The sequence below is a fragment of the Rousettus aegyptiacus genome, unplaced genomic scaffold (genome assembly GCF_014176215.1).
Source record: "Rousettus aegyptiacus isolate mRouAeg1 unplaced genomic scaffold, mRouAeg1.p scaffold_m13_p_16, whole genome shotgun sequence".
In the NCBI taxonomy this organism is placed as follows: domain Eukaryota; kingdom Metazoa; phylum Chordata; class Mammalia; order Chiroptera; family Pteropodidae; genus Rousettus; species Rousettus aegyptiacus.
The window spans coordinates 47,432,804-47,449,495 of NW_023416291.1; the positions used below are offsets into that span (position 1 = coordinate 47,432,804).

The following is a 16,692-nucleotide window of genomic DNA, read 5'->3' on the forward strand; positions in this document are numbered from 1 at the left end:
AGAAGATGGAGGACCTGCCAGAATGCATCCCAGGAGGGCTGTGGGCAGCAAGGCCATCTTACCTTTCTGTCTTCCGCCCAGTACAGTCACCTGAGTATGAAACACAGCTCCATTGTGCTTAAGCCATTACACATTTGGGAGTCTATCATTCCAACAGTTAACACTATTTAAAAACAAAAAAACAAAAACCAGCCTGTACCTGTAACATTAATCAACCACACACACACAAACACACACACATACACACACGCACACAACACACCTCTACACTCGGTCACTCTGCATGGCTCATGCTTACTTGCGAGTTAGGGCTGGGTTTATAGGCACTGATAGGCCACCCCTGAGTCCCCGCCTCCAGTCTAATGCTCTGACATTCTCTTTCTGGACACACTCTTCTTTCCTGTCCTTTTACTCATTGTGGTGCATAAGGACGCATTCGTTTGTGTGGATAGTTAAACTCTGTGTCCACAACTGAGCCATAAGATCCAAGGAATCAGAACCTTCTGTCCACCAAAATAATATACACAGAGCTCGCACTGTGCTTGGCATACAGCAGTCAGCTAATAAACGTAAAATTATAGAGAATGAACCAATGAGAGGCCAAGGGAATACCTTTCCTTTTTTTTTTTTTATCACAAGACCACAACTCTAGACCAAAAATTATAAAGAATTCAAATACAGACCATGGGAGTACTTTTTTTTTTAATCTTTATTCATTTAGAATGCAATTCTGAGCCAATCTACAACCAAGAAAAAACCGTAAACTTTGAAGCAGTGTTAACAGGCTGAATAATACAACAGGATAGTCTCGTGTGTACAAGCAAGAAGTTAATTTCCATTCCTTTCATAAAACCTCTCGCTAAACATTTACATTTCCTTTCCATCAAAAATGTATTAACAAGATCATGCTTATATAGCTAGTCAGCACAAAAGACAAATGACAATTTATACTGAACTATTTAAATCTTTCGGTACAGTGCTTACAACTCCAAACTACAGCTGTTGACCTTCTCAAGGGCATTCGTCATGTGACAACATCGCCAATTACATTATAAGAACTTTATTATTTTTAAAAGCTAGACTTCCTCAAAAAGTTCTGTATTGTAAATAACGTGGAATATTGCATTTAAGTCTAAGGTGCCAAAGATCACTTAAATCTTTTCTACAATGCTTGATGTAATATATGTAGGAAAATTAATCTTATATAAGAGAAGAGATAGACCAAGTTATTATATTTTACCTAAGAGTCTAACTATTTATTTTAAGTAATGTCTACTAATATTTAAATGATTAAAAAATAAGTCGATGTCAAATATTAACTGCACAAAATCTAAAAGAAAACGGCCACATGACACCATACTACATTATATAGAATAAAAGCAGCTAATTAAAAGCTTTTTAAAAATTTAAAGTTTCCGACATCATTTTCCACCATTCCATCAATTCTTCCTTTTCCTCTTCTTTCCTTTCAGAAAATGACTCCAGTTCAAAATCAACCTGAGAGAGAAAAATTAGGAATAGATTGTTATAAAAGTGCACATGTACTTTGAAAAGCTGGAATTAAAAAAATAAATAAATAAATAAACAAATAAATAAATAGCACTTTAAGAGTTTATAGCCACCTGAATTAAAGTATATCCTTAAAAAAAAAAAAATCTCTCATGATAAAAGATCCTTTCAGGGGAAAGGAAAAAAAATCAAAAGTCATTATGTTTGCAATGTGCTTTGATCTAATAGCTTTGTAGAATTATTGAAAAGCAGATTATTTCAAGACAGATTGCTTAAAGGCAGTCTTGCCCCCCAGTAAAAAAGATGATGTTTACAATTAATTTTCTGCCTTTGAATAATCGCCGAGCTCCTCCTGTCAATCTCGAAGTTTCTCCTGCTCGCTGCAGTGATATGAAAGCATGCAGTCGGTGTCCGGTACTCCGAGCCACCGGGCTCCGCTTTCCAGAACTTCGAATCTGCTAAAGCAAGTGATGGTAACACCCATCTCCGAACCACTACAGATGCCAGCGGCCCAGGAGCTCAACTCTCCTCGTGAACCGGGCATCCTCCTCGGGCCCACGGAGGCTCCACACACTTCTGCAGGAAGGATGTTCAAAACACGCAGCCCCAAACCCCAGTCCTCCACGGCCCCTCCCCCCCGATATCTGTGCCCCCGTTTTAGATGGAACTAAGGCTCCCTCGATTCGGCTACAGAAACCCCTGATTATTTAGGGACGTGATGACAGTCACCACCTCCTTAAAGTAACATGTGCTAGAAAGGCTAAGGATCGAAATAGTTGAAACTGTCACAACCTGTTTCTGGAGCTGCCTTTTTTTCCAGGTTTCATTTGCCCAAATTCACCTTTCGATTTTAATATAACACAGCCTAATGCACACGTGCACACAGTCAAAACCAAAGCACCAGTGTTTCATTTGCAAAACCTAAGCATTGCTACTCCAAACTTTGGGTGCAGAAACCAAATCGCGATGAATTCTTTTCAAGTAAGCCTTTTGATTGGAAATCTTGTAAGCCACCCCCGCATGGTTCTGGTAATATAATACACAGATAGTAGGAAAACCCTGCCCTAAGAGAAGTTTTGATCTCATCGCTCTTACTTTCCTAGAAAAATAAGTGGCATCCACTTAAATTTAGTATAGTTTCTGATCGTGCTTTACATAGAGGGTCTCGCCCACACTCTGTGCTTAATAAATGTTTAGTTAATGCCTGAAATTACTTCGCAGGCATAATTTATTTTTCTAAATACTCGCCGAGAAAAGCATTTTACTGCATGCTAGAGATAAAAAGAGAAACGGAACAGAACCTCATTTCATTGAAACCAATGTGGCAAAAATAAAAAAGGATTAATGTTTTTCGATTTTATTTGATTTTATTGTGGAGCTCTTCGAACACTGAGAAACAGTAATGGAGTTTCATAGCGAGTGGTATTAAATCAACCACTGAGCCCTTGATCGAGTCACTCGGCTTCGCTGGGACTCAGTTTTCTCGTCTGTTAGATGGGGATGATGATGGTACCTACCGTGTAAGGTTACTAACTGGGCCTGACACCTGCTAAGTATTTAATAAACCTCAGCCACTGCGATCACTTACCCCAACGGCAGGGCTGTAAGGGACCGCCACCTTCTTCGTCGTTGCCAGATAGCCCGGAGCCGAAGCCGTAAGCTTGTAGTTTCCTGGTACAAGCAATCTCCAGTAATCACCGTCCTTCGCTGTGGGACAACGAAATATCGGATCGTAAGGCACGTAAGTGACGTGCATAATTACTTCAGCTAAGGAATGCTCGCTATATCTCAGTTCAGTCCTATTCCCTATTTCTAAAGTAGGAATTTAATGAAATTCCTTCGAAAGAGAGCGTGGAACACTCTAGAGGGCATCATTTCCTATGGCAATTCTACAGACATTAAGGTTAAATTGTGTGATAACTCTAAAATAATGAATCCCCATAATCGCATCAGAAGAAGTAACACAGGTAAAAAGACACGCACAAGTCCCCAAACAGCGTCATCGGAGCACCTGGCACAATGTTTTGATTCCCTCCAAGCATCTTGCGAAGGGAAGACCTGCCGGGAAGTCTAGATCACGGTGTTTCCAACAAGTTCTCGGGAGAAGTCTTAAGCGGGGTGACGGCCCCCACCCTCACTTCCCACACCCCCATAGTTCCCTCCTAACCCGGATCCAGGTTATATTTATATTATCGGGGTCCAGAACCCACCAGCAATACTCCCTCTCACGCACACACCTGCACCTCATCCGCTTTTCCCTCTTGGTGATTCGTGCCTGGCCAACGCCGGCCCTGGATAATTTCCAACTCTCTACTCTACAGCTGCTCCTGGGTGGCTGGAGAAAGCGCTCAGCCACTCTGCCCCGTGTCCAGCTCACAAACGACCACCTTACCTGGGGCCTGGTCCTGTCCCCACCGGCCTGCCAAGGCCCTCTCTCATGCGAGTCTTTCCCTCTCCCATGTTCCTAGATCAGTGCGTACCCCTGGGAAACTCAGTAAGATGCAAATTCTAATTCACTAGCCCTGGAGTGAGGCCTGAGATTCTGCATTTCTAACCCGCTGCTGCGGGGTGATTCTGAATTCAGCAGCCGGTAAGGGGGCCGCACGTTGAGGGGCAAGGTCCCAGGGGACAATTTACTTTCACCTTGTTCCTAACACCTCTAACACTTCCTCCTCATCCTCACGCTCAGTCGGTGCTTTACAGCTTACTTCACTGTGAAAATAGAAACGATCAGAAAAAAACACACACACAAGTCCCCATCAGCATCTCCTCCAATCTACCTCTACACTCCACATCTCCTTTCCATTAGCGCCCCATCTCTGCTCATGGCTTTACAGCAAGATTCCTGGAGAGGTCTGTGGACATTCCCTATCTCTAGTGTCTCTCCTTCTAGTCTCTCTTGTACCTCCCCGATTGAGCGCCCAACACCCCGCTGAAATGGTTTGAGTCAAGATTCTCCACGCCGGTTCAATCACAAGTTCGTCTTACCTGACCCGTTTTAGCATCCTCTCCTTCTTGAGACACCCCGGGCTTCCGGGACAATGCTCTTACTTTTCTCTCTACCTGAGACTCCATTGCCACTTCCTGCCTTCCCATTGCCCTGCCGTGGAAAAGCTGGGGTGTCCCAAAGCCCATCCTCAACTTTCGTTCCTTTCTACCTACATTCCTTCTCTATGTTAGATTCTGACATATGGTCAGGAAAGTAGGCTGGCACTTAGTGGGTCGTTGATAAATAACCGTCGAATGAATGAATAAATGGAAATTTAGAGGACAAATGTCAAATATTTTTTAAAATACAAGTTATAAATGTGGCGGTTAAGAAAAAGGCAATGGTATAGAGTGGTTTGGAAAATGAGTTAAAGGTAATTAATTATAAGGTCTGGAAATACGTAAAGACAGCGAAAAAGGTATTCATTTTGTTGAAAAGGTCCCAAAGAATGACAATTAAACTAAAATGAGTGCAGGAGAAGGTAGGTTTGCTAGGAATATACATCGTTTGGTCCAAACTAGGAAAACTGAAATGTGGTTTCAATAGAGAAATAACTAACATCAACCTCAATCTTGTAACATCCTGTTTAACCTTGAATAAGTCTGGATTTATTATATGGTTTAAACGAAGAAACGTATGGGAAATCCTAAGACACCCGATATTGCTAAATAACCTACTTTCCTACTCTTTTCACTCCCACCAAGTAACTTGTTAGCATCTCTTCACGAGAGATCAGAAACGCTGGTAATTCCAACTCCCAGAGTTCATTTTCCTTGGCCTCAAGAACTACAAAGAACCGCCAGTAGATGGCACCACCGCGCAGCCCCGGAGATACCTGAGGAAAGGGCGCCATCTGCTGCCCCTGGTGTCTAACTGCAGCGGCCATCCTCAGTAACCGCCTGAATGGGCTTCCCCAAAGGAAATTTAACTAGTGAGATGTCCAGGGAGAGAGAAGGTAAAGAGATACCAGGTGTTTAACTTTTTTTTGCTTATAACTCCGATAATAAGTAATCGTGCTCCTGTATGTATCGCTAGAGCCTCCAATCATGGCCAAGAGCACCCACCAGATGTAACATCGTGGTCTATTCCTTCCACCGAGATGGTCGCATTGGCAATTGGGTTACCTTGAAGGTCTCGGACAAATCCTTTTACTCCTCGGTGTATCTAAGAAGGTCAAGAACAACCAAGAAAATCATATTAGAAATGACCCAAAAGTCCATTTCATATCAATTGGCTCATTTTCTAGCAAAATACTGTAGATCCCCATTATTTAAGACTCAAAAGGACGCTGAATGCTTCTCACACTCTTTACCCCGCTATTTCTCTGGTGGACAAATGAGTAGTAACCCCCCTTACCCCCCCCCAAAAAAATTAATATCTTGTTCTGAGTCAAAGAAAGACTTAAGTACCCTCCAAACCACCAAAACAAAACAAAATAGAAAGTCTGTCACATCTGTAAAACGGTTGTGGTCTTCGCACACGGTATCACTTCCTATTTTAAATTTGGTCCCCTACGATTATCTTCTATGGCCTCTGTCAGTTAACAAGAATATTACATCGCAGCCCTGCAATACTTGTCCATTATTGGTAGACAGATATGTATTGCAACCACCTGGGCATTAACCCATTGACGATATTATTTTGGTTGAAAATAAGTGACATGAAAGATGAGTGTACTTCATAAGTGAAAACTGGATTTAGAAAGCAGATGGAAGAGTTATTGGGAATGAGCCTCCTAAATTACGTTGCCCTCATCAACTGTTGCGATGCAAACTCCAAAAACAGCTCTTTTTCCTTTATTTCTAAACAATAATTCAACTCAGCATGTGTTTGAAGTGACAAGATTGTCACTCGAGGGCTTTGAGAAAGTACCGCCTCTGCCTCTGGAATACCAAAAGGTGATTCATTAAGCTGGATCACTTAACAAAATATTGTCCAACCTCCCAAATGCTCAGTTTGTTCCTCTGTCTGGCCCCAGAAAATAAATTTTCTCTTGCTACTGATATTTGAATATTTCCCTACAGCAAGTAGAAGTCTCACGGATCCCTTTGTCCCTGGAAAATAAATTTTCAGTGGTAAAATGTTTTATCAAAGAGATGCCTCTGGTTATCAGCAAATTTTTTTGCATTTGCTACTATTTTTAAAAAGCAGAATCTCTCAAACTCTATACAAGTAACACATAATTCTTGTCACTAGCTACAGTGCCTCACAGCGTGCTGAGGATGTGGAAGTAGCTCAATAAATTTTTGTTTAAAAAAATCATAAAATGAAAAGCACGGTATTAAGGAGGCATTCTTTAATATCTAAGTGGAAAACACACCAAATAGCCTTGTCTTACTTCCTGTACCCCAAAAATACATTTTACAGTTAATTTTGCTTAGAAGATTCATCCAAATACAACTCTTCTCAAAGGAGACATTCTACAGGGGTCCCCACCAAAGTTGTCAATACGGATAATTATCCTGTTTTGTTGTTGAAAATACCTGTGTATGTTTAACATGCAGCAGGATTCCACTGATTGAAAAAATCCTGTTTAATGGGTGTTTTTAACATCGCCGTGAACAGTGGATCTATACCATGAAAGAGTCTTTTGGTAAGCTCTCTTACATGGTTATTTGGCATTCGTAAAAGAATTCTTAAGCTGATTTTACATTTTTTTAAAGCATTGGATTCATACCTACATGTTTTCATGTACACGTATACATTCAAAGAGCTCTACGTTTATTTAACAGCACTTGTTTATGTCAAATTAGCTTAAAAATTAGTCTGTACTATGAGCTGGCATGTGACATTAGCATCGCTCTACTTGATTTGGGGTGTAAATGGCCGCATTCAGAATGGAATTTGAAAACTGCAAGGCACTTGCAAGCGAAGAACAGAGTCTTTAGGTTTTCCACCGCCATCGCCCCCAACGCCAATGTCTGCACAGTACGGATGGGTGGGGTTGGCGGGGGACCGGCCCGAGTTGAGTCTGAGTAGGTAAAGTATATTATTCTGACAGCCAGTGAGATGCTCCAGTATCCTGTACATCGCCCACTGGAGTAGCTAAAGATCCAAGCTCATGTCACAAGAGGCAACATGGCCTGGTGATTCTGGAAATAGACAGCCCAGTCATTCTGGCTGAGTGACTCCAGGCAAGTGGCTTAATTTCTCTGTGCCTCTGAGTCCTCGTTTTTAATTAAGGGAGATGATGATAATGACGATAATGAAAAAGATGATTATGATGAAGATGAAGATGATGATGATGTAACTTGTTGTGAGGATCGAATATCTCGAGTGCTACATATAAAGCACATAAAAGAATGTCTGAGAAATAACAGTAAATGCCCAATAACGGTAAGCTATCACCATTGTTATGGCTGCCTCAGATTCAGCTGAGTTTAGTGTGAGACGGGTGAGGTGCGTGGGGCACAAAATTTAAAGACACACTCACTGCTAGCTGCCGGCCCCACACCTGCGTGGCCCCAAGAGTAAACGCCTCTTTACGTCCCAGCTGCCTCACTGCCCTCATCCTAGCCCTGGTCCTGCCTGAGATGCCCGACAGGCCCGAGGTGAGCCAGGAGGAGGAGGGTCCTGGGATTGCCCTTGCTTAGAGCACCATGAATGAAGATAAGATTTTCATTTCCCTTGTCTACAACCCTCCAGTTTAATCAGGTCTCAGTGAATATTCATGAACCGCAAAACCTATGACAAATGAAAACCTATTTGAACTGCGACTGACACGTTTTCCAAACGGAGCATCTTCATTTTGGGTCTGATAGATTCCTCCAGCGTGGGCCCCTCTCAAGAGACTATTGCACGGCAGGTTTAAAGGCTCTTAAATCTCCCGTGCTACACTCGAGACAGTGTTTACCTGCTCGAGATAGCTAATGAGGGAGTTTTTGTTGTCTTCCCAGTAGCTCTTCAAAGTCTCTTCAGGTGGAAATTTTTCACAGCTAAGCTCCACAGTGATCTCGAAGCAGTTGCTGCTGAGGTAATTAAAGTCTTGCATTCCTGCCAAAACACCAAACGGAAGGTCAATGCCTGAAACTCCACACAGGACGTTCTGCTGAACTGAGAACCAAGGACAAAAGATGCACCAGCCCGTGCCTTTCGGCAAGCCTGTAAGAAACCGCAAGGAAAACCACCTACCGTCAGGGGGAGAACACAATGGGGAGGTCCCTGCTACCTTAGAAGCACAAACTCCCTCCAGTTCTTAAGCAATCATTTAGCATGATGCATGTCTGTCGAGCCAGCACCAGCCCCGTCCCACGGGACTGCATTCAGCTTCAGAGAAGACGATAGAGGATGGACATCACCAAAAATGTCAAAATGGGAGCTTTCTCCCATCTTCCCTCCCCCAAAGAACTCCAATGGTGATCATCACCCAGGAACAGAGCTCCTTTGTGAAAAAGTCCAGGAGCCCAATGGAAAAGTTCTGGCATACCATTACAGAAGAAAATAAGTGAGTAAAATCCAAGACTGGACACATGAGAGAGGGGAGAAGGAACAGTTTCACTTTACCTTCTTCAAGGTGACACGGCTCAGGGCCAAAACAGAGCTAATGAGTAAACATGAAAACATTCAAACATATACAACACACTGGTAAAGCCTGGTACACAGCCAGATCCCGAGTACTCTAATCCTCTAACAGGCGGTGTGTTATCACTCGACTCCAGTATTAAGGTTAAAGAAAAAAAAAATATTAAAAATAACTATCGCTACGGTAATTGGTGAACGGTTACACGACATGAAAAGATGGAAACGCTGACATCGAACCATAACGTGGGCGGAGGGAGGTAAAGGGGTAAAGTGTCTGTGATCAAAGTTAGGGTATTACCAGCTTAAAACTGTCGTGCTCTAAGAGGTTTTGTGTAAGCCTCGTGGCAACCGTAATGCAAAAGCCTCCAGTGGATTCAAAAAAGTCAGAGAAGGGAATCCAAGCATACACCGCCACAGAAAATCATCAACTCACAAAGGAGGCGAGCAGGAGAGGGAGTCAGAGACGAGGCAACTATAAAACAGACAGGAAACACTGAGTTGTCACCAGTAAGTCCTTACCTATGAACAATTACCTTAAACGTAAATGAATTAAATTTTCCAGTCAAAAGGCACGGAGTGGCTAAATGGGTTAAAAATGAAGACCCAACTCTATGGTGCCTATAAGAAACTCACGTCAGCTTTAAGGACACGAATAGGCTCCAAGGGAAGGCACTGGAAAAAGAGATTCCATTAAAATTGAAACCAAAAGGGAGTAGAGGTAGCTGTACTTATGTCAGAAAAAAATACAGCCCGAAATTGTAACACACAAAGAAGGTCATTATATTGTGATAAAACAGTCAATGTAGCAAAGTTTCGAAATATCAAAAAAAAATATATATATATATATACAGTCAACACTGAAGCACCTAAATATACTCAGCTAACACTAACAGATGTGAAGGAAGAAACAGACAGCAATACAATAATAATAGGGGACTTTGATACCCTACTTTCAACAATGGGTAGATAGATCATCCAGACAGAAAGTCAATAAGGAGACACTTGCCTTGATCTATGCTTTAGATCACATGAATCTAACATAATATAGAAGATACAATCCAACAGCAGCAGAATACGCATTCTTCCCAGGCATGAAACAGTCTCCAAAGTGGGTCATGTAAGTCACCAAACAAGTCTCCCCAAACTCAGGAAGACTGAAGTCATACCAAACATCTTTTATAACTGCAATGGTATGAAACTAGAAATCATTACAGAAGGAGAACTGGAAAATTCACAAATATGTAGAAAAACAAACAATATACTCTTGAGCGACCAATGGGCCAAAGAGAAAACCCCAAGGGAAACCACATACCTTAGACAAATTAAAATAGAAACACAACATACCAAAAGTCATGAGCTGCGGCAAAAGCAGCCCCAAGGGAGAAAATAATTGTGATAGATGCCCCCGCTATGGGAAAAAAAGATCTCACAACCAGTGACTGATATGGAGCCACCAAAAGCTGGTTCCCTGGCCTCAAGGAAGGACAACCCTACCTGTGGCTGATGGCCAAGGCTTCCCAATGGCTCGAGACCAGGGTAGACGCACCTGAGACCACATCCTTGCTCAGTCCCAGCCCCTTCCCTACCCCGCCTCCCTCAATCCCACGGAGAGTTTTTCTTAAAGAGCACTCCCTCAATAAATTATGAGCATCTAGATCCCTGTCTCAGGCTCTGCTTCTAGAAAACTGACCTGAGGCACTGATTTTATTCACTACATGAAGCTTGAAGAAAATCAAAGCTTGTTTGATTGATTACTATGGAACATAATCATTGACTATGATTTAAATTATTATCAGTATTTTACTGATATCGATCAGTTGGTATTCTGTATAAAAGGCACTATTTGTCCAAAAAAGGTAATTCCAAAGGAATTACTAAAGTTTTTATAAAAACTGAAGTATGAAATTATTTGCCATCTGATGTATTTGATACACACCTAAATCCTAAAATCTGACATAGACCTTATTTCTCAAGCTAGGGGGGCGGGGGGAAGTATTATAGCTGATCTGGCCTGGTATAAAATATTAATTAAAACAGAATAACCACTTATCAGAAAGAAAAAAAAATGAGAAAGAATATTGTCCTTAGGGCATAATTCAACAAAAGCAGCATATTAAACCAAAACCCTATACTACTGCCCTAATTCTCTTTTTCTTCTGCAGGTGGGCTGTAGAAAATTGTTTTAGGGCAAGGGGGAGGGGGAGGAGGAATGTATCTGTATCTTTCATTTCACTCTTTGTCCTTGATAGAGGCAAGTATTACACAACCGTGATTGGTCCAGGTAGCCATAAAAACAGGAGCCGTGCGAAGTCCTTGCTGGGCAAAGGGAACCATGAGAACTGCCTCGGCTTCTAGAAGATGCACCCTCTACTGCTGTGAAACAGTGGGCTTTTCCCTTTCCAGACCCCATACAAGGTGAAGAGCTCCCTGATCTAATGGTGCTTACTGTAGTCGTGATTACAAAATAAACATTCCACATCGAAGAACCCCCGTTATGCCATCATTAAAATAAAAATGAAAAGGTATGTGGACCAAGATATGCTAAGGGCCAAAGCCTGCCCTCTAAAAGATACACTTCCCTACAGTCCAAGCAGGACTCAAATCCTCAGGATGCTATCTCATTCCCTAAGGCTAGAATCTGGAAAGTAGCGAACAACGTTCATGTATATTTTCCCACTGGATGTCTTCAGTTCATTCCCTGTATCTCTTCGATTAGCCTCTCGATTTTCAAAAATCAATAAAAACAGAACTATGCTTAGCAATCATTCATGCAGAAAACTAATTTTTTAAGGATAAACCGTAGATTGGGCTAATTTCCTAGTGATTGAGGAGGGTTGCAGACAGCTCTAAACCCAAACGGTAATTATAAATAAGCCACTATCATGTCACCGAAGAGAGAATCGGAACTCGCCTCCGGGCACGCTGTACCAAGCCGCGCCGTTGGTGGTTCCGTCCACGAAGCTGCTGTCGTCGTCGTTCTTGCGACACGGTGGCCGATTGGGGTCCGACATGGGTGGGTTAAAAGAGGAGTAGGCCCGAGCCAAGCTTTGGAAAATGGCATCATCTGGGCAGGAGCTGTATTCGTGCGCGGTCCCTAGAGAATAAACCCACGAGGTTAAAGAAATGGGCACAGACCAAGGGGCTCTGCGTGTTTCCCGCGGGGTGACTCAGCGTCGGGCGCTCACTGCTCATCACCGCGGGAAAGGAGCGGAGATTTCAGTACTCGACAATCACGCCTAACTTTTTAGGTTAGATAACGTCCACTGCTACTACCACAGAGTGAAAATTTGATGGGGTGTACATTCTACTTATGAATGCAAAGTTTCACGAGAAAAGGTGATCAGTTCAGAATAAGCCCAACCTGGGAAAAGGCAGTAAGGAGACTGCCGTTGTTAAAAATTTTTAATTTAAAAACCACATCTGTAAAACTGGCGGTTATAAAGTACTCATGGGGATGTAAAGTACAGCATAGGGAATATAGTCAATAATATTGTGATATTTATGGTGTCAGGCGGGCACTAGACTTATTGGGAGGTCACTTTGTAAGTTATATAAATGTCTGATCACCCTGCTGTACACCTGAAACTAATATAACATTGTATGTCAACTGTAATTGAAAAAAATTTTAAAGATTTTTAAGTGTACTTGTACCAATCTCATAGCCACTATGAACCACTCTCACACATACTCTTCAGTATCAAAATTTAGAGTTTTTAAAACTCTCCTATGGGTATTATGGAAATAAATAATAAATTTTTGATATACTGTATTCTGATTCGTGTATTATAAAATATGCCGGTGTTTTAAATTTCCCAGCTATTGACAAACCACAAAATCTGTACATTTTAACATTCCGCCGATGACTTTCTTCAAAACTCAGTTTCCAATGTGTAAAATTATCATCCCGTGTTTACAGAGAACTCGCTCTTTAAAAGCCCCTGAGAACGGACCCAAAGTGGGAAATTTCCTGGAGCAATAAAAACTAAGCTGAAAATATCTATCTGGCTAAAGCCAGGCCTGAACTTTAAAAAAAAGAAAAAAAAAAAAAAACCGTTAGAGAAAATCAAAGCACCATTTTCTTCCCTGACACTCCTACGAACAGTTCCAAATGCAGAAGTGTAAGAGAACCGTAAGACACGCACAGAGATCAGCTTGGGTCCTGACTGAACACCAAGGGGCCGTCTCCATTTTTAAGCCTTCTTAACCCTATATACCATCCTCAGTCTTTTCACTTTGCAAGGGTCCAAAAGTGATCCTGGTTCACAATTCTGTTTTCTCCCTTTCTCTTGCCTGAATATTCTGTCGAGATTACACATAGGTACCGCTACAGGCAAAATCACTTTGTGGCCAGTTCCTTAAAGGAACATTATAGACATCATCCTGCAAAGCCCTGCAAAGTCATTGCAAGCCTTAAACCAGGTACAGAAGCAGGAAGAACACCTACCGCTCCGCGTCTCATCGTATGGGTAATTGGCCACGAGGTCTCCTCCGTGGAGGTTGGCAGACAGCACGAAAGGAATATCCATAATCCAGTGAATGACAGCCTTAGTCTCAGGAGCAAGCTGTGTCAAACATTAGAGGTTAAAATGATTATCAATTTGGTAATCCCTGGCGAGATCACTTGACAGAAAAGGCAGAAAAAGTTAGGGAAAAAAACCCCTGAAAACTGGTCAACCACTTTGGAGAAAAGAAAAAAAAAAGGTTCCTGTACGAGCAGCAATCCCGATGGCTATCTTTTTCAGACTTACAATAAAAAAAAATATTTTAACTTTAGTGTTTCCATTTCCTTACAAGTTCTATTTTTGTGGGCTGACCGTTTTTCTCTCTGTGAGAACCAGCCTGCGAATCACTCACGAACTGTGGAACATCTCCATCTGATGTTTCGCTGCTAATAATAGCTAAAGATGAGACGAGGAGGAAAGAAAATAGTCGACCTACTGTTAAAGAGAAAAACCACAGGCATTTACTCTTTTTTAACAAAGCAGAGCAGGGGTCTTTCTCCATGATGGTTCAACTCTAGGAATGTATGATAGACTTTATTTCCAATTTTCACTTCCTGTATTTCCAATTGCCTTTGACTGCTTTAAACATTGTCCCTATGAAAATGAAAAGATATTAAAATGGTCTTTCTCAAGCCTTACTGTAAAATAAAATAACGGTTTACTTTGGGATGATCCTCTTAAGTTTTAAAACAAAAGCAAAAGCTTCAGGAATTCAAGTTGTCTTCTGAATGATTTACAACCTTTCATATCTTGGAAGCAAAACCAAAGAAGACAGACATTTATACCAAAGAATTAATCTGGAGCCGAAAGCTTGATAATTTTACATTATGAGTTTTTAATAGCAACTAAGATGACTCTCAAATTCCCAAGTAGTTTTTTTGATTAAAAAAATAAAATAAAATAATAAAATAAAATAAAATAAAATAATAAAATAAAATAAAATAAAATAAAATAAAATAAAATAAAATAAAATAAAAGCTTTACCAGAGATGTGATCTGTACTGTTCTTTGGGACATTAAATCTAATAGCATTGATAGGGTTTGATGACTACAATAAGATCTTGTACTTGTATATCTCTGTTCAATTTATGAGTAGCTTTCACATGCACTATTTTATTGAGCTTTGCAACATCCCCATTGATAGGCAAAAATATTCATCCCCATTTCACAGAGGGAAACCTGAAGGTTGGCTGCATTAACATGCCCAAGTTCATACAGCTAAAGATTCAATCGAGTCGGTGAAACCCCAAAGACCTTGCGATTGTTAGTATAACAACTTTAATGTATCGAAACTATTCTGTTTTTCATGTAAGGTACTCATAATTGTGGACAACTGTGATTTCGAATAGGGTATTGTTTTTATTATTATTTGTTTGGTTTATCTTATTCTCACCACACACACACACACACACACACACACACACACACACACACACACAAATGTTCCTTGTAGAAAATGTAGAGATGAACACAAAGAAGAAAATTAAAATTACCCATAATTTTATTGCCTAAAGAGATGCACTGCTAACATTCTCGTGTATCTCTCCCTCGATCTTTTTCCAATGCATTTATGTAATTTTTAAAACATGATCATTTACATATCATTTCGTATCCCGCCTTTTTTACTTGATAACAGACATCAAACATCCTTCCACGTCACCGAACACCCTTCTAAGTTACTGTTTTAACAGCTGAGTAGTCTCCGAAGTATGTTCATTCTTAAACTTACACAAAATAATAGCTAAAACTTATTAAACACTTTCTGTGTGACACACTGAATTCTCACATCCACCCTATGAGACTGGGATTACAGGTACATAAATAAGATGAATCAACTGAGACACAGAAAAGTTAGGGAACAGCAGAAGTCACTCAGTTTAGAAGCCCAGCCAGTCTGGCCCCAGAAAAATTACACCAGCACTAGCAACCTCCAATTGTTGCAAGGGGTTGCGGGGTAACGGGGTGATGTCAGTCACAGGGTACAAACTTTCAGCTGTATGATGATTCAGCTTGGGGGATCTCATGTACATCATGGTGACTTAATAATACTTGAAATTTGCTAAGAGAGTAGATCACAAGTACTCTCACGACACACGCAAATTGGTTGTGGTAATCATTTCATAATGTATATGTATATCAAGTCATCATGTCGTACGCCTGAAATATATACAGCTTTTGTCAATTACACCTTAATAAAGCTGAGAAATCATCTCCAATTATTGGGCACTGGGTCGTTTACTATAAAAAAAAAAATACTGCAAACACCCTTGTATCTACTCTTTGTGTAGATCTATACTTTCCTTAGAGAAGTCTCTAGAAATGGAATGAGTCAACCAAAAGCTAAGCACATTTTAAAATTTTATAAAATGTATTCCAAGCTTCCTCTCTGTAAGATATAGCAATATACCCAGCAATAGTATTTTAAACTTTCCATTTCTAATCACTCTTATCAATATTCCATGTGTTTTTCTAAGTCTGTCACTTTGATACATGTTGAACAGAATTTTTTAAACTTTGTATTCTTTGATTAACTAAAAAAACAGAACAATTTTTTGTGTTTACTGACCATTTATATTTTTTCTTTGATGACATATTATACATGGTTTCACTGATATTTCTATGAAAATGTATACTTTTTCTTATTAATTTACTGGGTTGTTTACTTAGTGAAAACATTAACCCTCTATTTATTACATACTATAAATATTTTCAAAGTTTCTCCTTACTTATACTTTGCTTTAGTTTTTCGTTTGTAATAAAATATTAACTTTGTAACGAAAAACTTTTTAAAGAAACTGTGTTCTGAGACAAATTTAAAGATAGAGTCCTGAATACACAAAGTCCTGTGTGGCTATTTGGTTGGGCCTATTTCTGGTTTTTACATATACAGTGCTGCTAATATATATGTTACGAGTATGCTCAAAAGCAAGCCAGCAAATTCCACAATTCGATGAAGTCACCTAAGTTTCTTTTCAAGTATTAAGAGAGTCTTTTAGGCTAACTAAACACTGAGACCCCCTAGATACTGTAATTATATATTTAAGTGACCCACAGAGAGGTTCTGGAACACCCTGTGATCAAGCTCTTAATGGAGTCTAGGGCCAATTAAACCCTATCTTTAAAACTTCCACTTACAGACTAACTATAGCTCAAATGTTATGTTGTAGAATT

General features: G+C 40.5%; 1 protein-coding gene across 1 annotated transcript in view; it reads right to left on the reverse strand.

Moving 5' to 3' along the window:
* Positions 1 to 691: 691 nt before the first annotated feature.
* The window catches only part of CPE (carboxypeptidase E), a 79,523-nt gene continuing 63,522 nt past the window's right edge, over positions 692 to 16,692 (reverse strand). Inside the window, exons 4-9 of the mRNA XM_036233979.1 lie at positions 13,464 to 13,581; positions 11,931 to 12,113; positions 8,352 to 8,491; positions 5,563 to 5,662; positions 3,098 to 3,216; positions 692 to 1,497 (exon numbers count right to left, since the gene is read on the reverse strand). Of these exons, the coding sequence (XP_036089872.1) occupies positions 1,399 to 1,497; positions 3,098 to 3,216; positions 5,563 to 5,662; positions 8,352 to 8,491; positions 11,931 to 12,113; positions 13,464 to 13,581 (759 nt within the window). The 3' untranslated portion in view covers positions 692 to 1,398. The remainder of the gene's footprint in view (positions 1,498 to 3,097; positions 3,217 to 5,562; positions 5,663 to 8,351; positions 8,492 to 11,930; positions 12,114 to 13,463; positions 13,582 to 16,692) is intronic.